The 20,698-nt window shown below is 33.6% G+C and overlaps 2 protein-coding genes across 4 annotated transcripts; one reads left to right on the forward strand and one right to left on the reverse strand.

The window, feature by feature from the left end:
* Positions 1-13,482: 13,482 nt before the first annotated feature.
* On the reverse strand, positions 13,483-17,284 carry LOC106449891 (LOB domain-containing protein 10-like). Of its 3 annotated transcripts, none has more exons than XM_022702297.2 (3): positions 15,546-17,284; positions 15,364-15,417; positions 13,483-15,037 (listed from the first exon to the last, which is right to left on the reverse strand). In XM_022702297.2, the coding sequence occupies exon 3, from the start codon at positions 15,013-15,015 to the stop codon at positions 14,089-14,091; it is 927 nt and encodes a 308-aa protein (XP_022558018.2). In that variant the 5' UTR covers positions 15,016-15,037; positions 15,364-15,417; positions 15,546-17,284; the 3' UTR covers positions 13,483-14,088. The 3 variants fall into 3 exon arrangements, with proteins under 3 accessions (XP_022558018.2, XP_022558019.2, XP_013747012.2); XM_022702298.2 differs by having other exon boundaries at positions 15,483-17,284; XM_013891558.3 differs by having other exon boundaries at positions 15,364-17,284.
* A 258-nt stretch (positions 17,285-17,542) lies between these two features.
* Positions 17,543-18,989, forward strand: LOC106448582 (zinc finger protein ZAT5-like). The gene has a single exon (XM_022700372.2). The coding sequence runs from the start codon at positions 18,294-18,296 to the stop codon at positions 18,987-18,989; it is 696 nt and encodes a 231-aa protein (XP_022556093.2). The 5' UTR covers positions 17,543-18,293.
* Positions 18,990-20,698: the final 1,709 nt, after the last annotated feature.

The raw sequence follows: 20,698 nt of genomic DNA on the forward strand, positions 1-20,698 counted from the left end.
TATCAGTGTGAGCGCACAGCAAAAGCAATGAGATGGCATGCAGAGCATTCCACAAATGGTGAGATTAGACATCCTTCAGATGCAAAGGCTTGGAAACATTTCCAGTCAACATATCCAGAATTTGCGGAAGAGAGAAGAAATGTTTATCTTGGATTATCTACTGATGGTTTCAGCCCATTTGGAAAGCATGGAAGGCAGTATTCTCTATGGCCAGTTATTGTGACACCGTACAACTTACGGCCGAGCTTGTGCATGCGACGAGAGTTTTTGTTTCTCTCAATTCTAGTCCCCGGGCCAGATCATCCTAAAAGATCACTAGATGTGTTTCTTCAACCACTAATATATGAGTTGCAACAACTATGGGCGCATGGTTTTGAGACATACGATGTTTCGCGCAAAGAAAACTTTCAGATGCGGGCAGTACTTATGTGGACAATAAGTGACTTTCCAGCATATGGTATGTTATCTGGATGGACAACACATGGGAAGCTATCATGTCCATATTGTCAAGATGACACAGATGCTTTCCAACTAAAGAACGGAAGGAAAACGTGTTGGTTTGACTGTCACAGACGATTTCTACCACCTGATCATCCATACCGCAGGAGTAAGACTTCGTTTACGAAGAACAAGCAGGTGTTTGATGGTCCACCTGAGGAAGTTAGTGGGAAAGATTTGTTGAAGCAGTTTAGGTATTTTGATGCAGAAAGGACGCCAGATGTAGGTGGACATGAAAACATTCGAGTCAATGCGGTTGGAGAGCTACATAACTGGCACAAAAAGAGTATTTTCTGGGATCTACCATATTGGGAGAGTCATCTATTGCGGCATAATTTAGATGTCATGCATATTGAGAAGAACTTCTTCGATAATCTGATGAACACAGTCCTTAACATCCAAGGTAAAACGAAGGATAATTTGAAGTCAAGGTTGGATTTAGTCGATATTTGTGATCGTTCTGAACTTCACGTTGATGAGAACGGTACGGCCCCTTTTCCCATTTATCGGCTAGATGGTGCTAGAAAAGAAGAGTTCTTTGATTGGATTACAGAGAAAGTGAAATTTCCTGACGGATATGCATCAAATTTGGGGAACTGCGTTGATAGAAGCGAAGGAAAGTTTACTGGCTTGAAGAGTCATGATTGTCATGTAATTATGCAGCGCCTCCTTCCGTTTGCCTTTTCAGCATTATTGCCACGTAATGTTCATGAAGCAATTGCAGGGATTAGTGTTTTTTTCCGTGACTTATGCAGCAGAGTATTGACTGAAGAGGGTATTAATAATTTGAAGACAAACGCACCAGTCAGCATGTGCAACCTTGAGAAGATATTTCCTCCATCATTCTTTGATGTAATGGAACATCTTGCTATTCATCTCGCAAGAGAATTGGAACTTGGTGGTCCTGTGCAGTACAGATGGATGTATATTTTTGAGCGTTATATGCATCATCTGAAGAAGATGGTCAAAAATCAAAGCAGGGTGGAAGGATCTATAGTGGCACAGGTGATCAATGAAGAAACTGCAATCTTTGCTGAAAATTATTTTCCACCAGAAGTGCAAACAAAACACCGAAGACCTGCTCGGCATGATGATAGAGGGGAGAGAGCAACATATCATGTTACTGTCCCAAGCATGTTCAAGGAAATAGGACGACTTAGTGGAAAATTCACGAAGCGGAGACTTACGGACACTGAGAACGCTCATTTGCAAACATATTTGCTCACCAACTGTGAAGATGTTCTACAATATGAGAGGTAAAAATATTTATTCATTTATTGTTAGATTAATATTCAATAAATTTATTTCATATTGATAATATTTTTGTATATAGTGTATATATGGCGGAGTTGCGTATGACTCACAGGCATGCAACAGAAGATGAGCTTCGACAACTTAGAGATAACGGATTTGCTGCGTGGCTTCGTAGTTATGTGAGTCATATATCCTATTACCCTATGCAAATGATTAGTTTAAATTTAATATATATAAACTAATTAATTTTGCAATCATATATGTTTTTTTTATAGGTGAATGATGGTTTGGCCAGAGGTCTTGTGTTCGATGATTGGATACGCGAATTTGTGCAGGGACCAAACTATGTGGTCAAATCATATCCTAAATTTTGTACGCGAGGATATGCATTCACAAGGAAAGGTCATTCTAAGACAACATATGATGCTGGTGTTTCATCTTCTTCTGGTGACGATGTCTACTACGGCAACATAAAAGAAATATTGGAAATCCAATTTCCTGGAATGGTTGGATTGCGTTGTGTAGTATTCTATTGTGATTGGTATGACACCACCCCAGATAGAGGAGTGAAGATTGATGCGTTTGGTGTTACATCAGTTCATTCGCGGCGGAAACTTCAATATTATGATCCCTTCATTCTTGGTTCGCAAGCTGATCAGGTATGTCAATATATTCATAATTTTTTACCAATATAATTAATTAATGTTATATATTGAACTAATACTTTGTATAATTGATATGTATAGGTGTGCTACATCAGTTACCCTCGGGTGACGTACAGAGACGATCCATGGGTTACTGTAACGCAAATCAACCCAAGAGGACGAGTGGATGGAACTTCTGATGATGATGAACCATTGCAACCAGAGTCTACCAGCAACGCCCAGGCAGTTGAAGATTTGGAAAATGTTCAACTCGTTGAGAATTTGACTGTGTTTGGACATGATGCTGTCGTACATTCAGAGCCGGAAGCCGAGGTTGGGGAGTTTGATGAAGATTCAGAAGATTCTGATTAGTTTTTTTTTTTTTTTTTTTTTTAATGGTCCGTCGGAAATCCCTCGCAATATACCGACGACATAGCGACGACAACGGGTTTCATTGAAAATTGGAAAGGTCGTCGGTATTTCGTCGGAAAATACCGACGACATGTTTTTCTATAAAGTTTCAATCATAAAAATCTATAAATTTAGATGCCAAAACTATGAAAATAACACATAATAAGTGTTTAGTATAGTATTAGATCGCAACCGTTCAAATATAACAACTCATTAAAATATTTATGTATGCATATCATTGTTTTCATAACATCTCATCTTAACATTATGTACTTATACAATCATATTTATATAAGCTTACACTACAAAAATATTGTTGTGTAAAATCGTGTTATAAAACATTTTTATTGTTAAATCTTTATGCAAATACTATATATATTATCAAAGGTTTGGATTTTGCATTTAGAAACTTGAAAAGAACACCCTAAACACTAAGTCGTCGGAATTCCGTCGGAATATACCGACGGAATGTGTCCGTCGGAAAATACTGACGGACACGTTCCGTCGGAATTTCAATTAGCCCGGGAGAACCAAACCGCTTGAAAATTTTCGCGAATCGGCATTTGGTATATTTTAAATATACCGACGGAATACCGACGAACCCGTGTCCGTCGGAATCCACGGAAATAAAAACCCTTCTCCTTTCTTCTTCGTTATCTCCGCGGCCTCTCTCTCTCTCAAAACTCTCCGGCGATTTCGGCGATTTCGGCGACTCTCCGGCGATTCCGGCCTCTCTTCACCGGCGAATCCTCTCCTCACCCTCCTATCTCTTCCCCAAACCCCAAATCATGTAAGAATCATCCCAAACCTTTTTTTTTTTCAATTGTTTAGGGTTTTGGAAGTTGATCTCGGATTTTAGGTTGTTTGATTGAACATTTTAGGATTGAATGGATAGTTTAGGATATATAAGTTAGGATTGTTGTTTTAGTTTTTTTTGGATTTTTGATTTTTAAAACGTTTTTGATTTTTAAAAACGTTTTTTTTTATTTTTAAAAACGTTTTTTGATTTTTAAAAACGTTTTTTGATTTTTAAAAACGTTTTTTTGAAAAAAATATAAATATTTAACACCATTTTTCTTCATTTATAAATTTTAACAACATTTTTCTATATTTATAAATTTTTTATAATTTTGTATACATATATATATATATGTAAATCATGTATAGTAAAAATTTTAAAATTTTAAAATTTTTTATATTTTTTTTAAGTTTCCACTAATAAATATTTAACAACATTTTTTTTTTTAAATATAAATATTTAACAACATTTTTCTTCATTTATAAATTTTTAACAACATTTTTCTATATTTATAAAATTTTTATAATTTTGTATACATATATATATATATATATATAAAAGGTTTAATAGTTTTTTTTAAAACGTTTATAAAACCTTTTGTAAATATATAAATGAAAATATGTTTGATGGGTTAATTTTTTTTTTTAGGGCCGAGGATGAAGCCCGCCCCGCAGCCCGTCTTCGACGTAGTTCGGTGAGCGGTTCCCGTGCATCGGTATCGTCTCATGACTCGGTTCCCGCATATATTCCCGCTCCAGCTCCCTCTGCCCCTCACGCTGCTGCTCAACAGGATCCGGGGGTCATGCCGGTTCATCTATTGGTTCAACAACCAGGTCGAGAGCATCTCCCGTTTCTCCAACTCAACCCACGACGAGGCCATAGCACTTGGTTAGTATTTTTTTTTATTTGTACCGTTATATTTTTTGCTTTAATTAACTTGCTAACTTGTATTTTTTTTTAAAGGTTCACCAAGTCGAAAAATGGCATTAGCCGGAGCATCAACCAGATGATGTACTCCATGCTCCGTTTTGGATATCCAAAGTGGAGTGTGATCCCTTCCGACGAACGAGAGTTGTGGTTTCGTCAGTTTGCGGTATAGTAACCCTTCATTTTTTTAAGTTTTTACATTTTTTTACATATATTTACTTATTAAATTGTGTTTGTTTTGTAGCAAGAGTTCAACTGGCACTCCGATCTTACGGAAACAGTCCGTAAGAAATTCAACGAAAAGGCCATGGACTCTTACACAAAGCAGATAAACGCGTGGAAGACAGTTTGGCAGAAGAACAAGAAGCCACGGTTCATCAACGGGGGGGTGTGGGAGCAGTTGATAGCTCATTGGGAGAGGGAAGACACTGCAGAGACGTCTTCTAGGAACTCCAGGAACCGGAAGAGCGATCGTGGCGGGAAAGGTATGTATGTGCACAACCTCGGCGCTTGCTCCATGTCTACTAAGGAGGATGAACTTGTAAGTTTTTTATTATTATTTATCTTTATATTTTTTAAATAAATATTTTATATATTTTTTGGCTAATAATGGCGGTTTTTTTAGATCGAAGCAAATGACGGTAATCCCGTTGATCGTCTCCAACTCATTAAGGTGGCTCACACTAACAAGACGACGGGTCAAATTCAGGACCCCGTGATCAGAGGTGTAGTTGATTTGGTGGAAGCTGAGATAGTTTCTCAATCTCAGCCTCTCTCTGATGACGGCGACTCCACGGGAGCTTCAACCAACCTGTCTCTATTGCAAATAAATGAGATGGTTGAAAAGGTAATTTTTTTATTAATATATTTTTTTTATAATGTCGATTACTTACTTGTCCATATTTACTTACTTTAAATATTTTTGTAGGCGGTTCCTAAAAGGAAAGGAGGCCGTTTAGTTGGGTTGGCCCGTCGTGCTTCTTCGTATCCGGCATCTTCTTCGCAAGCTCCGTATGCCGATCCCATGATTCTCGAGGAGCTACATGACAAAGATGAACGGATTGGGGCATTGGAGGAGCAAAACACCACTATCCTTTCGGAGAATGCCACTATCCGTTCGGAGAATGCCACTATCCTTGCTGAGTTGGCATCCCAGAAGAAGTTCAACACCGAGATTATGCAGAAGCTAGATCGTTTGATGTCTTCGAGTTCATCTTAGTTTATTTCGGCTTTATAAAACTTTCGGAATGTTTTTTTTTTCTATTTCGGTTTGTATGAATTTTAAACTTTATGAATGTTTTTTTCCTATTTCGGTTTTTATGAATTTAAAATTTATAATATTATTAGTTTTAAATTTCCAATTTTTTAAATTTATTAATATCAAAAAATATATAAAAAAAAAGGGTATATACCGACGGACAACGGTCGTCGGAATATACCGACGGACATATATCCGTCGGAATTTACCGACAAACTCATTTCCGTCGGAATATACCGACGAACGTGGTTCGTCGGTATATTCCGACGACCGATGTCTGTCGGTAAATTCCGACGCCCAAAGTTCGTCGGAATAAACCGAGGAACCACGTTCGTCGGAATTGTAGGTTTCCGATGAACTCTGGTCTCGTGTAGCCGCATCGTAATATCGTCGGAAGTTCGTCAGAATGACGTTTCTCGGTATTCGTCAGAAAGTCGTCGGAATTTCTGACGAAATTCCGACGAATTTTTTTTTTCCGACGAAACGATACCGACGGACGGGTTCGTCGGAAATTCGTCGGAATAGACCGATTCCGACGAATTTCCGACGATTTCGGCCATCAGAATCCCCCTGTTTTCTTGTAGTGAAAGTCGGATGATGATTTCTTTATAAAAACGCATGGACATATCGCATTATTCACATATCTTTTACTCAAAAGATATTCACTTAAGAGATTGTACCACATGCGTCTTCTGCCACTCCTCCCAATTTGAATAGCCTTCTGCCACTCCTCCCAATCATGTCTTTTTAACATTCCAAAATGGACCTTGGATCGGGATCATCACTTTTATGATCGATCTCTTTGGACATAAAAGGAGAACATTCCATCAACATCTTTTATCTTATAACTTTTCATCAAGGGTGTAGTTGATGGAAATCTCATACTTTTCTGTTCCCTTTTCGTCATCTGGATCATATTTATTTGGTTCATCTTGACCTTTTTCATCTATGCCTTCTTTCAAACATTTTTCAGTATCAGGTTCTTCTGAAACCTTTCCACTTATGCGTTCTTTCAGACATCTTATAGTATCAGGTTCTTCTGGAACCTTACCATTTATGCCTTCTTTCAAACATATTTCAGTATCCGGTTCTCTTTGAACATTGCAACTTTTCTCAACCAATTTCTTTCGGAGATTTTTATCTCTAGAACCCGCTAGTCTCTCCCTCTTTAACTGAACCCTAGGTTCATTTATTTTGTTACCATCACTTTGTTCTTTAGGAACATCAACTCTTGATGGAACATTTTCAGCGGGTATATCATGTCGTATCTGTGAACAAATCTGGTAACTGGTTTGCAAATGCACAATTTTCTGAACTTCCAGCTCTCTTTGATCCGTAGGGGGATCAAGGTGTAACAACAACTATGTACACCATATAATCTCTTTAGGAATTTCTCAAATTCCTCCCCCTAACGCTAAAAATTCATCCTCATTAAAATAGCAATCGGCAAATCGTGCCGTAAACATATCACCAGTTACCAGTTCAAGATACCTTATATACGACTTGTTCTAACTCTTCCAGAGTTCGATACATTCCCGAGAGCATCTTTAACTCTCCAGGGACTATTAAATATCAAGATGCAACTCAAGTCATTTTTGTCCTGCCAGACATTTCAATATATTGCATCTATTTTAAATTTTCTCCAGTGACCTTGGAACAAGCCGTTTTTCATACCTCAAGATCATCTTTCATTTCATTCTCTGGAGAACTATACCTTGGACTTTTGGTCCAAAAATCTCTCGTTTTTCTAACGAGCTTTACATCGAATTGATGGCCAGTCAATTCACTTTACCCTCATACATAGAGGTAGATTCATAATCCTTATTTATATAGCACTTTTTTATTTTATCGTCCACAATCTATTTTCTCTTTGGTTCCATCTTTTTATCCGTACTGATATGGTTAATCGAGATCTCTTTATCATCATCAATGATTTACCCAGGTACCTGACTGTAATATTAACCATATCAACGGTCTCATCATGAGATTCATCCTCTATTCATATTTTTGCTCCTTTTCGAGGACTCTTTGGAACCAAAATGGTCTATCACGTCTCTAGCGTGCCATAGACTCAGATATCGTCCTTTTAGGACACTATTTTCTTATTGGAGCATTTCAGCTAGAATATGAGATATCATTATTTCATCAAAATGTCTGGCAGGCATTTTGTAAATGGATTATCCTACTTTTCATTGTAATCCATTTCACATATCTCATTCCATCAGCTTATCATATGCTTCTAGCAAACTTGCGAGCATATTTCTAATTATCCATATACTTTATCCCTCTAAATTGTATATGTCTTTATTACATGCATAACTGCATGTTTATACCCGATCATGGGGATCATCTTACTTGAATTTACTTTATCAAGTTGAACATAATTTTTCAATGTTCTACTCACTAGGATTCTTTAATTCTCTCCTCGAGATGATGACACTCCATGTCTAAAATCTCGTACTGAATCCCACTCTAGAACCAATAACATATTCAGTTTTCCCATTTGGGATGAATTATGTTTCAAATCCTTTAGAGTGAGATCTTAATTTGGGGTCTGCTTAAAGAAATCACATATAGTGAACTTGACTGATGATTCAGCACTCATGATGGTTTCCTTTATTTTCTTGACATGCCATATGTGAAAAACTTCTGGTTTTTCAACATTTCACAATAATATCGATAACATTATTGGAGATGGCTATATATAAGTAAACTTCAGGTTTACCACTCATTTATAGTTTTGCCATCTTTTTCTTATGCATGTCTTTTCATCATAAGCTCCTCTAGCGCCAATAATAATTTTTACAGTAATAGATATTATACTTACTTATTTTGAGAGAGGAGAAATATTTGTTACCTTTAGTAGTCATGTACGATGACCCAATATCTGCCAGGTATATCTATCTCCATCTTGAATCTCAAAATCTTATTCAGGGAGATAATTCTCATATCACATCGATATTTTATTTTCATTTTCTGGACCAACCAGAAAATCGGAATTATCAAGATGAGTATTCAAGCTATGGAAAGATGGTCCGGGCTCATAAGAGATGAAGTTTATTTCACTTCCTTTCTCTTTTTCTTTTGATTTTCAATACAGATCGGCTAAATATTTGGCTTACGACAACTACGTAACCAATTTTCTTTCTGGCCGCATCTGTAGCAAACCTTTTCTGTTTGCCTTTTATCACCCGACCACTTTCATTTTTCGTGGAAGTTATAATTATTTCAATGGACGGAATCTTCTTCCTCATCCTCTTCCACGACCACGATAGCGGTTTCAACCGCTTCCACACCCTCATCATTTTCTAATAGGACCGACTTGATGGTCTAGTATCATGTTTTCCATTTTTTTTCTAGTTTTCACGGAGGATTTACATCAACTCCAACTATTTAGTAAATCTTTTCTTTCAAGGATTTAATTATCAAAGATCTTCTAAATCTTTTCTCATGATACACCTCATTTTATAAACCATCATTGAATTGGTGTAAATATCATGGCTTTATCTTTTTCTCATCCGATATAGTTTATATCAATGATTTCTAAAAGCTCATTTTCTCTCAGGTACATCTTTGCACCCACTTCCCAGGTCATATAACTATTTCCCGTAATACCAAGGGCATTTATTTTGAGCTTTGTCAAATTTGACCGTATTCATAGATTAATAATATAAATATAGTAAAGACGGGAATTTAAATGCAGAAATTAAAGGCATAAAATGAAAGCATAAACTTAAATTGCAGAAATTTAAATAGCATAAATAAAATCGGAGGCTTAGCCTACCACATGATCCGAGGAGTCATAGACTACCGTATTGATCATTATTTTTCAAAGTCCAAGGAGACATGGTCTACCATTTTGACTTTTACTTATTTCAAGGTCCGAGTAGACTTATTCTACCATTTTGACCTTTTTTTTTATTCATGGAGGCAAAACCTACCACGTGTTTTTCTGATCGTGAAGGCATAGCCTACCGTAACGATCAGTCGGAGAAGGCAAAGCCTATCATCCCGAAAATAAACGGAGAAGGCCTAGCCTCTCACTCCGGAACAACAATAAAATTTAAATAAATTAAGTATGTTGAAAGATAGAAATTAAAATTTATCTCGTTTGGTTTTTGCTGATCGGAAAGCGTTCGTGCTAATAACGTGTTGTGAATAATATAAGTGAGGAAGATTTTCTGTATATGCATTATCCTTCTTGTATAATAATTTAAAAGAAAACAAAAGAGAAGTGAGATAGGACGTGAGAGAGAGAGGTATGAGTGATTTTATTTCTTGTTGTACAGACAAAGTAAAGAGGATGAGTGCTATTTATAGCACAATAGGTCGGTCTCATATGGAGTAAAAAACAAAACAAGAAGACGATGATGCATAAAATTAATTTGGAGTGGACAAGTGTCCACTACGTGGGATTATATGGATAATCATACGTAACAAAGTATTCTTAACTGGTCATGTAGTTACTATCGAAGAAATATGTTGTATAATACTAAAATTTGTTCTGTCACGTGTCTTCAGTGAATCCTCCTTTTAGATAGGCTCTGCTTCATCATTAGCACACGAGCATTTGTTCTAACAGTTGCATGTTCAAAAAAAAAATCACCATGAACGCTGACAGACCACTCTCTGATATGGAACAACTCCCTTAAAACATTCAAGAAGATATCATCTCTAAGGTTCCAAAGTTGTCAAGAACCACTTTAAAGACATCCGCGTTTACAAGAACTTAAGACTCAAACCGCTGACTATTCATCCCCTTGAATTTTTAACAAGATATATATGCCAATCTCATGACACAAGGTTTAGCATATGAAATTTAGAGGCTCACTATGTCAGAGGCATTCAAGAATATTTTGAAAAAAAATAACGTCGACATCGGTCTCCAGCAGCAGAAGAAGATACATCTCTAGATGCAATTTATCTACATGGTATAATCATTCTATGCAGAGTAGATAAAGATATTGGCGAAGTATACTTTGATAAAATTGATTGGAAATACAACTATGACATGGGTGATCAGTGTTGGAAATCTTGCATGGAGTATGAGTTAAAAAACTCGGTTGTTACTTCATCTGAATTTTTTTTGTTATTTTAATATCTTTGGTATTATCAACAGTTTCCTTCATCCTCCCAGTGGGAAAAAATACTTTGGAAAATGTTGTAAAATTCCTATTCTTTTTAGAAAGATACTGTAACAGTTTTTACTTGGAACATTTTATGATATTGTTGTAACATTTTATGATATTGTTGTAACAGTTTTTTTTCCACCAATAACAATTTTTTAAGTATTTCGAATGTTGGCCAAAACTGGAAAATAATTAACATTCCTTTACGATTACTTTTTAAACAAATTCCTTTACTATTATTATTTGGCTCTCCCACACTTTTTCACAAACATATATATTACATCAAGTTCACATTTATACAATAAATCATAGAACTCAAGAAGTTTACTATAAATAAAACAAATTTACAAAATCAAAAATTTCAAAAACTACCATAAAACATTTACAAATACACCCATAACAAAAACATCACATATATTACAAATAAAACTAAAAATGTCATATGTAAATTGTACAAATGGTAAACATCCCGCCCGTAGCGGGCTTAACCCTAGTTATTAATAAAATAGAAAACAAATTTCGATCCGATAAAATGTTATTGGGCTGCCAAACTCTATAATCTCATTGTCGTAGGGCATTTTAATGGTTATTTTTATTTTCTTCTTCAAATAAAGTTAAGTTTTGTTCTAATAGTTTTCCTTTTTTCTCTCGAAAAAAGTCTAAACATATTCTACTCTTACTATATAACTATATATTATTAAATTTCAGTAATATATTTTATTTTAAAAACTTACAAATTATCAAACTATAAGTTTATTTTAGCTAAATCCTTTCTATATACATAATTTTGATTTTGATAAAACATACAATGATTCCTATGAATTTATAATTGTACTAAGGAAAGTATTAATAATTTTGTTATTTTTTTAAACACAAACATTTATTTAAAATATAAAATAAAGCTATATAAAAGTTTAAGAATAAATATTTGAATACAAAATTAATATAAAATTATGAATTGTATTTTATTACATTTGATGCATTTCTATTTAGTATTTTGTATTTGGTAACATTTTTTAAAAACACGATACTGCTATTCATAAACTCATTTTTCATAATATATTATTAGTGTATTACACGATGGTTATTTACTCTGGAGTACATTTTTTCTTTTTTTATACTCTGGAAGACTAGTCGAGTGTTGAAGTTTGGATCACCTATTCGAGGGTTATCTTGTGGACAAGTTGGATGTTAAAATTCTGGATCGTTTCTTGGTTATGAAAAGATGTTTGGCAATTTTTCGAATGTGGTATGTAAGTCTGTGATTCATATGTCATTAACTCTTTCGCATTTGCAGGTTTGGTGATTGGCCCGACAGTTCCGAAGTTGTGGAAAAAGAATGGACATCGAGGACAAAAGCTATTGACGAACTTTAAAGATTGGTCAAGTGAAGCTTATGATAACACTCGTGAGAAGATTTTTAAGGATGAAGAACAAGTTACAGGCTTACAGCATCGTACAGAGATGAAATTAAAAAAACCACAGTTGTTTTTTTCTCTTTTAATTTAAAAGTGGATGTACGAAACTGTAACCCAAATTACTAAATTAGTAGATTATATCGCATCTTTCCCTAAACCCTTCCACCAAAATAACAATCTGAGATCACGAACAAGGAAAAAAAAAACAATGTGGTGGGATATTAAATTGATGGGCCGAACCTGCTCTAGAATACTTGAGCAGCCCATAGGAAAAACTGAAAAAAAAAGCTTTATATCAGTGCCAGGTTCGATCCTGGGACCTGTGGGCCCACCACGCTTCCGCTGCGCCACTCTGATTTGTTGGTATTTTTCGAACTACCTATTATAATAAACTCAATATTATTCAAACTGATAATATTGTTTGCAAATATCGATAGCAATAATAAACGAGAATTGTTTAGAAACATCCATAGATATAAAGAAAACATATACTATCTTTTCAATAATTTCATTAATATAATTACATTAATTGTCTTTCCATATTTCACTCATTTTAACAATTTCATTAATCATATTATATTAACAATACATCACATCATTAATTTTATTACCATAATAATAATAGTGAAGATTTTTATTTATTAGTTAACCAACATTAACTTTGTGCTAATTATAAAATAAAAAATGTAAAATAACCAGGTTTTGCATATGGTTAAACGTCCGATTTAGTTTGTTTTACTAAAAAAAAATTATTTTAGTTTCACTCGGTGAAAAATTACGTAGCCAAAAACATAATTCAAAGACATGTTTTGTGAATAAAATAATATCTTAAATCAAAATAATAAAAATGTATTACATTTCTTGTCACTTAATTTTTAACTCCATATAATTATTTTACTAAATAAAAAAAAGATCTTTCTATTGCACTTAATTTAGCCAAACACATAAAAAGAGTCATTTTATTAGTTTATAAAATCAGTTAAGCATGAACATTCTTTATCCATTTAGGTACGGTTTATTCTTTTTGGGTATCTTTTTTTTTAATTAGGTCCCGCTTGAATATTATTAATTTATGTGTGGGTTTTGAGTTGGGTTCCTCTGGGTCTGGATGAGTTTGATTCTGATGTATAGAAACCTAAAATTATCTAAATAACAAGTGTAAGTATATGAAACATGTTTGGATATTTGTACCAAAAATAATCATATTACATTATTCTGTCTAAGTATTTCGAATACAATTAGTTATATTACGACTCATTAAAATATATAATATTATTTATGAAAAACAAATATCAATGTATAAAAATCTAAGAACCAATACATGCGCCGGGGTACGGATCAATCTCTAGTAAATTAATTATAGTTGTTGAGTTACCATTTAGAAGCTATTCGAGAGATGTAATTTCTGTAACACATGAAACGCATTTCTGTGATTTGCATGCCCCCTCACCTAGCTGAAATGCAATTGTGTGGTCTAACGTAAAAAAAAGACTCTCTTTACCACAGTGTCTTTGAGTTTCATGTTACTATGCTCATTTGCTTGCCTTGGTTGGCTGCAGAAATACAGAATTGGTCACTGATTAAAAAAAATTGATGCATATTCAGCTTTAGAATGTTGAATCTGTAGATGCAATCAATGAATAATGCTCTTTATTAAAATTAAAAAAAAAAAAAAAAAAAAAGCAACTTAGACCCTCAAGAGTAACTATCCATCAGATGAAAATTAAATGTATTATTTTCTTGGTCTTAATTAATAACTAGCTTCCTTGCTCTCAGATTTCCTCCACTTAACCGGCGGCTCAAGCTCTTCCTCATCCTCTTCTTCATGGAGATTCTCTTGTCCCATTGGCTGCATCAGAAACTGTCCTTCATTTTTCTCTTGACCTTCCTGTAATGGAGGCTGAAGCATAAGCTGTGTCTGAAGCTGATCATGACTGATGTGATGCTCTGTCTCGTGACCCATTTGATAAGCATCACCAAAGCTTCCTAAAGCAAGAGATGGTCCAGACATCGACCCACCAGACGTGTGATCATTCACATCCATCTGGTTAAAGCCAGTGGCTGTAACCGACCCATTGTTGTCTATTCCGTAACCATTGAACATCCCTTGCTGGTCTTCTCTCTCCAAAATCATTGCAGCCATTCTATGTGCATCAGTACCCATGAGTTGCATCTGCTCATCTTGCGGTTGATGTTGATGCTGAGGCATGTTTGGTTCGGGCATGATCAACGGTTCTCCTTGAGGGACCACTCCATGTGGCATTCCTTCCATAGCCATCATGAAATTGGGTGGAGGATTGTTGGCTAGAGGAGGAAGATAAGGCTGTTGCGGATTCACAGCATCTGGTCCAATGTAGCCAGCAAGCTCTTCTTTAGCAGTGACAAGATCTTGTTGGATTTTCTTGAGACATTGTTGTAAGAAGGAGATGAGACCCACGCATCCGTAGATTGGGTCACGGATACGGGCCTCGGCTTCATAGTAGAGGGAGTTAACAGCGTCTTCACGGCTTGGAGGTGGGAGATCGTTGAGGATCTTGGTTACATTGCTTGCTCCAAAGACTTTGTGAACATATATAAACTTTTGAGGCTGAGTTGGTGGAAAATAGGGCGCAAAGACACATTCTTGAGTGCACTTTCGTCTCAAGAGCTTGCAAGCTGCACAAGGTGTTGAAGCCATTCTCAATCAAGATCAACACTCTCTGGAAATGAGACATAATAATTATTGTCAGAACAAGGAAAACGTTGTGCATGTCTATCATAATTAGTCGAATCTTATTCTACAAGAAACAGAGAATATGATCTTAGCGTAGGACGCAAGAAACAAGTGGTACGCCCTTTGATCTTTAATAACTATCCTTCAAATTAAACAATGAGCAGATCATATCATCTTTAACCAAAAGAACACCATAAATATGAACAATTAATTATTTGTTATAACAATTTCCAGCCAATTCAATCTCATTATAGAAATAAAAATAAGAAAATTAAGAATTAATTAATTCAGATTGATTTGAAGTAACCGTACCACAATCGTTCGAGATCACTGATCGCTTTCTCTTTGAATTTTCGACGATGTTACCTGAAATTATATAACAATTTAGAAAAATGAAATAAATTAAGAAACCCTAAAATAAAAAGAGTTACTGGATTTTTGGGAGTGAGAGATTGAAGGAGAAGATAAATAAAAGACAGAGATTTTCCCAGTACAGTGCCTGAGGAACCGTGAGGATTGATAGAAACTGAGGAACAAATGACGGAGACAATGTTTCTGAGAAAATTTTAAGGAAGAAGAAACTTTAAAGAGAAACAAGAAGAAAGAGAGAGAGAGAGATGGATGCATCGTGTCATAACTGTTTACTCACGTGTGGTTAAATTTTGAATCTTAACCGTTGATGCAAAATAAATTAGTTCTGCTAAAATCTGCATAATTAGTAAATGACTGATTCAAATTTAATAGAAAATGATTGATTTTATCATATCTGAACTGATTAGTTATTCTTAAAATAGACTTGAATTTCACTTTAACAAAATTTAAAATAGATTCTTTAGTATACTACATTAACTGTTTAAATTCATTATGAAAATAGCATTTCAAACGTGTGGAGTTAAAAAAGCATTAAGCGTTTTCTTTTAACGTCTCTATATATACTAGCTTCATTAATTTGAAGTTGCTACAACATGAACGTTTAACTGGTAGTAAGAAAAGTAGAATGGGATTTGAATTTAAATTGAGAGGATTGCAAATAGATAAAATATATAGAAAATAGAAACAGGAATTTTTTTTTGATGAAATATTAAATTTATTGATCAAAAGATGAAAGGGGATTTACAATAAGGTGAGCCCTTGTTCTATAGTATAAAGAATAAAAGAATGTGATGTTTTAAAATGGATAAACAGCAAATCTGTTTAATAGCTTACATGAAGATTTGAATGTTATAATTTCAGGTTTATCATTTTAATATATTTCATTTATGTATATAGTGTCATAGTTATTTTGTAACAATAGTACACATTTCCACAGTATTTGCTTTTGTAGTATAAAAATATTGTGATTTTATTAAATTTTAATTAAGAAATCTAATCAATGTTCTATAGAACATGGTCAAGACACCTGCCTAAAGAGAGATAGCTCCATGAACCAATTTCTCAATCCAATTAAATCATGTGCATCCAAATATTTAGAAAATATATTTTTGACCTATTTGAACTCGTATCTTAAGTTTTTATGTATTTAAAATAAGGGAAAATTTTGGAAAAATACTCTGCAATGAGATTTTATTTTGCAAAATACACTATACTTTATTTCTTTTGAAAAGTAAACTTTTCTTAAGTTAAATGACTAAATTATCCAAACTAAAATATATAGTTACATTAAAATCTTAAACTTAATATTCTAAATATTTTAAGTAAACAACAAATAATAATAAAAAATGAAAACAATCGACGACAAAAAAAAAGAAGATGAAAACAACCATAGTTGACGACACAATCTTTTGTACAAGGAAATCTCACATTTTTGGAACTTACTAAATTTTGATTCAGTGTCCTTATGCTTTATAAGTTTTTTTTGTTGTTAAAGTACTTTATAAGTTTTGCGTACGTATTTTTCCTCAACTGAATTTTTTTTTCTAAAATTTTCCAAAATTTCAAATCAAAGTACAAAAACTGCCAATGAACCCGCATATTTACATCATAGAACTCATATCCTATCGATCTGCTTCATCAAAAACAAAATAAGTACTAGGTGGAGACTACAGACGTAAGTACAGTTTATGGTAAGTTTCTTTGCTCTCATGACAGAGAACCCAGTTTAACCCTGAGATTGTCCTTGCTTTCGACCAGTGATGCTGAGGGTCGGGAGACAGAGTTGTGGAGACAGAAATTTCTTTCCTTCCAAATGGCATAGATCGAAGCTTGCATTGCGAATTTCAGAATCAAGACAACATTTGTGTCCCCTCAATTGAAATTTATGATATACTAACGACCAATTGTAATTTATATTTTTAAAGCTGTAGATATATATATATTTTTTTAGCTATAGAAAGCAATAAATGTAGAGCACTTATTTTTTGTTTTAGAAAATTTATATGTAAGTCATTAAATTTTTTCAAACATATAGCTAAAATCCTACAGCAAAATATTAACAACCATAGCAAAAAAAATCCACAAACTTATTTCTACAGCAAAAAATATAAAGTTAAGCTACTTTCAATCATCCCCTAATTTATTTTAATGACATGAGTGCAGGTAAGAAAACAACCAAATCTTAACAAACTCTCCTATTCTGCATGATAACTGATGTTTTAGAAAAATGTATTTTAATTTAAATAATTGTTTCAATTTTTAATTAAAACTAAATATGTTTCCTTTCTTTTTATCATTTGTGTTCATTGTATTGTTTTTGTATTGGTTGAATTGTGTTTAGAAAGATAACTAATAAACTTTTAGTTTAAAAATAATTTTTTGCACATGTGAATTTTTTTAAATATCACGTACCATGAAATAGAGAAAATATTAGTTAAGATATTATATTTTAATTAAAAATGATAACTAAGATATTTTATATTCTTTTAAGAAAATACTATCCCCTATATATTAAAGGATAAACACTTTTAAAAGTTTCCTTAAAGGTGTATTGGCAAGGTGTCTGACGTGGCTTCATAAGAAGCTTTCATTTACCAAAGCGCGTATGTGTCACGCAGAGAACGTTTCTCACAAAAAAAACTGAGTTTAATTCAAACATGACTTTTTTTAACAGAACTATAATAATAATCTCGATGACTTTCCTTCTGACATATCTTCGATGTACACAGTTTTCTCAACGACGTTTTTTAGTTATTTTCATCCAGCTTCGAATACATCATATAATCTCGGTTGTAAATATAATCATAGATCCATGATCAACACTAACAAAAATCCTCTTATCTTGTGTTACCCTTTATCTCCTGATCTTGATGGAAGCGTTCGAAGAGCTGATAGCAACCTCAAAGGAGCAATCACTGATCCTCAAAGGGAAGCGGACAAAGCGACAACGTCCACAATCACCTGTTCATTTCTCTATCTCTCCTCCTATAGTTTCTTGCCCCGCACGCGACGTTATAGAGGAATACATTTATCTTGATTTCAAAGAAAACGCCTTAGGCAATAATGTCGAGAACCACAAGAAGGATGGTGTGATCACATCTTTATCTTCGTCAGCCTCTTGGTCTTCTAACAACAACCCAACAACATTGAAAGCCAAAGAAGACGAGGAAGATCTAGACATAGCCAGTTGTTTGATCCTCCTTTCCCAAGGCCACTCTCTTCCACAGCTCAAGATACCTAACCATGAAACAAACAACAATAACACGTATAAATTTAGCAGCAGGAGGTTCCTAGAGACTTCTTCATCTAACGGTGGTGGTAAAGCTGACAGCTACGTTTATCAGTGGAAAACATGTGACTGGACCTTCTCTTATTTTCAGGCTTTAGGTGGCCATAGAGCTAGCCACAAGAAACATAAGGCAACCTCCTTTTATTCCAACCTTGACCAAGTTTTTTTGTATGATGACATGTATGTTCAGATGGTACGAAAAAATCGTGTTTTTGTGTATAATCACATCTGTGTGTCCAGCTTTCTTTTGTATGACCGCAGTAAGGAACCAATTTAGTTATATGTTGTCCGAAAATGATTGTGTATTGAACATGGGACAAACTGGACCATTTAGATGTTGTATTCACGTGGTGTTTTTAGTTGGAGCTAATATGACGTGCCCAATTATTTATTAGGTAGAGTTATTCTTGGGTTCACCCTCTAAGGTGAACTTAAACGTTCACCAACCAATAGAATTTCATTATTTCAAATTAGATATCTTTTAGAAAAGTAAACAAAATATTGTCAAGTTATATTATGTTTTTACAGTAAAAAGGTAAAAAAAAAATAGTAGCTACAGAAAAAAAGAATTAAAAAAAAATATTTTTAACGTCGTCAGAAAAACACTAAACCCTAAATCCTAAATCCCAAAATTCTAAACCCTAAACCCTAAATCCTAAACCCTTAGGTAAACCCTAAACCCTTGATAAATCATAAACTGTAAATCAAAAACACTAAACACTAAAACCCTAAACCCTTGAGTGTTTTAGTATTTAGTGTTTTTTATTTAGAGTTTAGGATTTATCCAAGGGTTTAGGGTTTACCCAAGGATTTAGGGTTTAGGATTTAGGTTTTAAAGATTAAGATTTAGGGTTTTTCTGGTTAAAAAATATTTTTTTTTGTAATTACTACTAATTTTTTTTATTTCTTTTTACCTTTTTATTTTAAAAACATAATATAAACTAACAATATTTTGTTTCTTTTTATAAAAAAATATCAAATATGAAATAATACAATTCTATTGGTTGGTGAACCTCTAGGTTCACCCAAGAATAAGTCTAAACCTAATGTTAAGAGGATAGTATATATTGAGTAACCCGAAGCCTCTCTTAATCTCCATCCCAAAACAAAACACCATAGAGTATTGATCATAAAGATGGCTGGAATTTGGAGAAATTGTGAGTTTATAATGTGAGTTTATACAATCACGTATATAATGTACTACAAATCAATGTGAGTTTATAATGATTTAAAAATATTTTAATAAATAGTTAACATAATTAGTATTTTTTAATAGTATTGATGTTAAATTTTTTTTTTGACTTTCAGGATTCTATTCCGCACATTTTGATTCGACAACAAGAGAATTGAAGACTTTAATTTATTATCTTATGATAGTTTTTTGTTATTTTTGGTTTTTTATTGAAAACTAATTATGTATTTTAGAGGATGGAATTTCTTTCAATTGTTTTTATGCTGTAATTACGTTTTATATTTCCAGAGCTAAACTTTATTTATTTCACTCATTTATTGTTTTGCTTATAATATGTTATTGATCTACCGTTATCTTTTGGAAGTTGATCAACATCAAAAGGAGTAATTGGCTCCAGTGACCACATATATACAATCACGTATAATCACTGAGTCGATAACATTATAATTAAATGAATCATACATTTAGTTGTGTTTAACGTTCGCTTAAGGTATACTTTATATTTTACTTAATCATAATATGTAATTTCAAAAATGATATATATATCTACTGCCTAGTAATAGGGGTAAAGCACTCGTCTAAATGCCGTTGAACTTTAGTATGCCAAAAAAAAAAAATCAGAGTTTGACTCGTTTATTTTTTTTGACATCCAAGAATTTAAGGTTTGACTCGTTTACAGCAAATGGGGTGGCAAAATTTGTGAAGTTAATATATATGGTTACATTTAAAAAAAAAACAGGAAACACAAAAAAGATCCGTAAACGTAGTTCTTAACATTTTTTTTTTTCGTAGTT

This window comes from Brassica napus, chromosome C4, assembly GCF_020379485.1.
Source record: "Brassica napus cultivar Da-Ae chromosome C4, Da-Ae, whole genome shotgun sequence".
Classification (NCBI taxonomy): Eukaryota; Viridiplantae; Streptophyta; class Magnoliopsida; order Brassicales; family Brassicaceae; genus Brassica; species Brassica napus.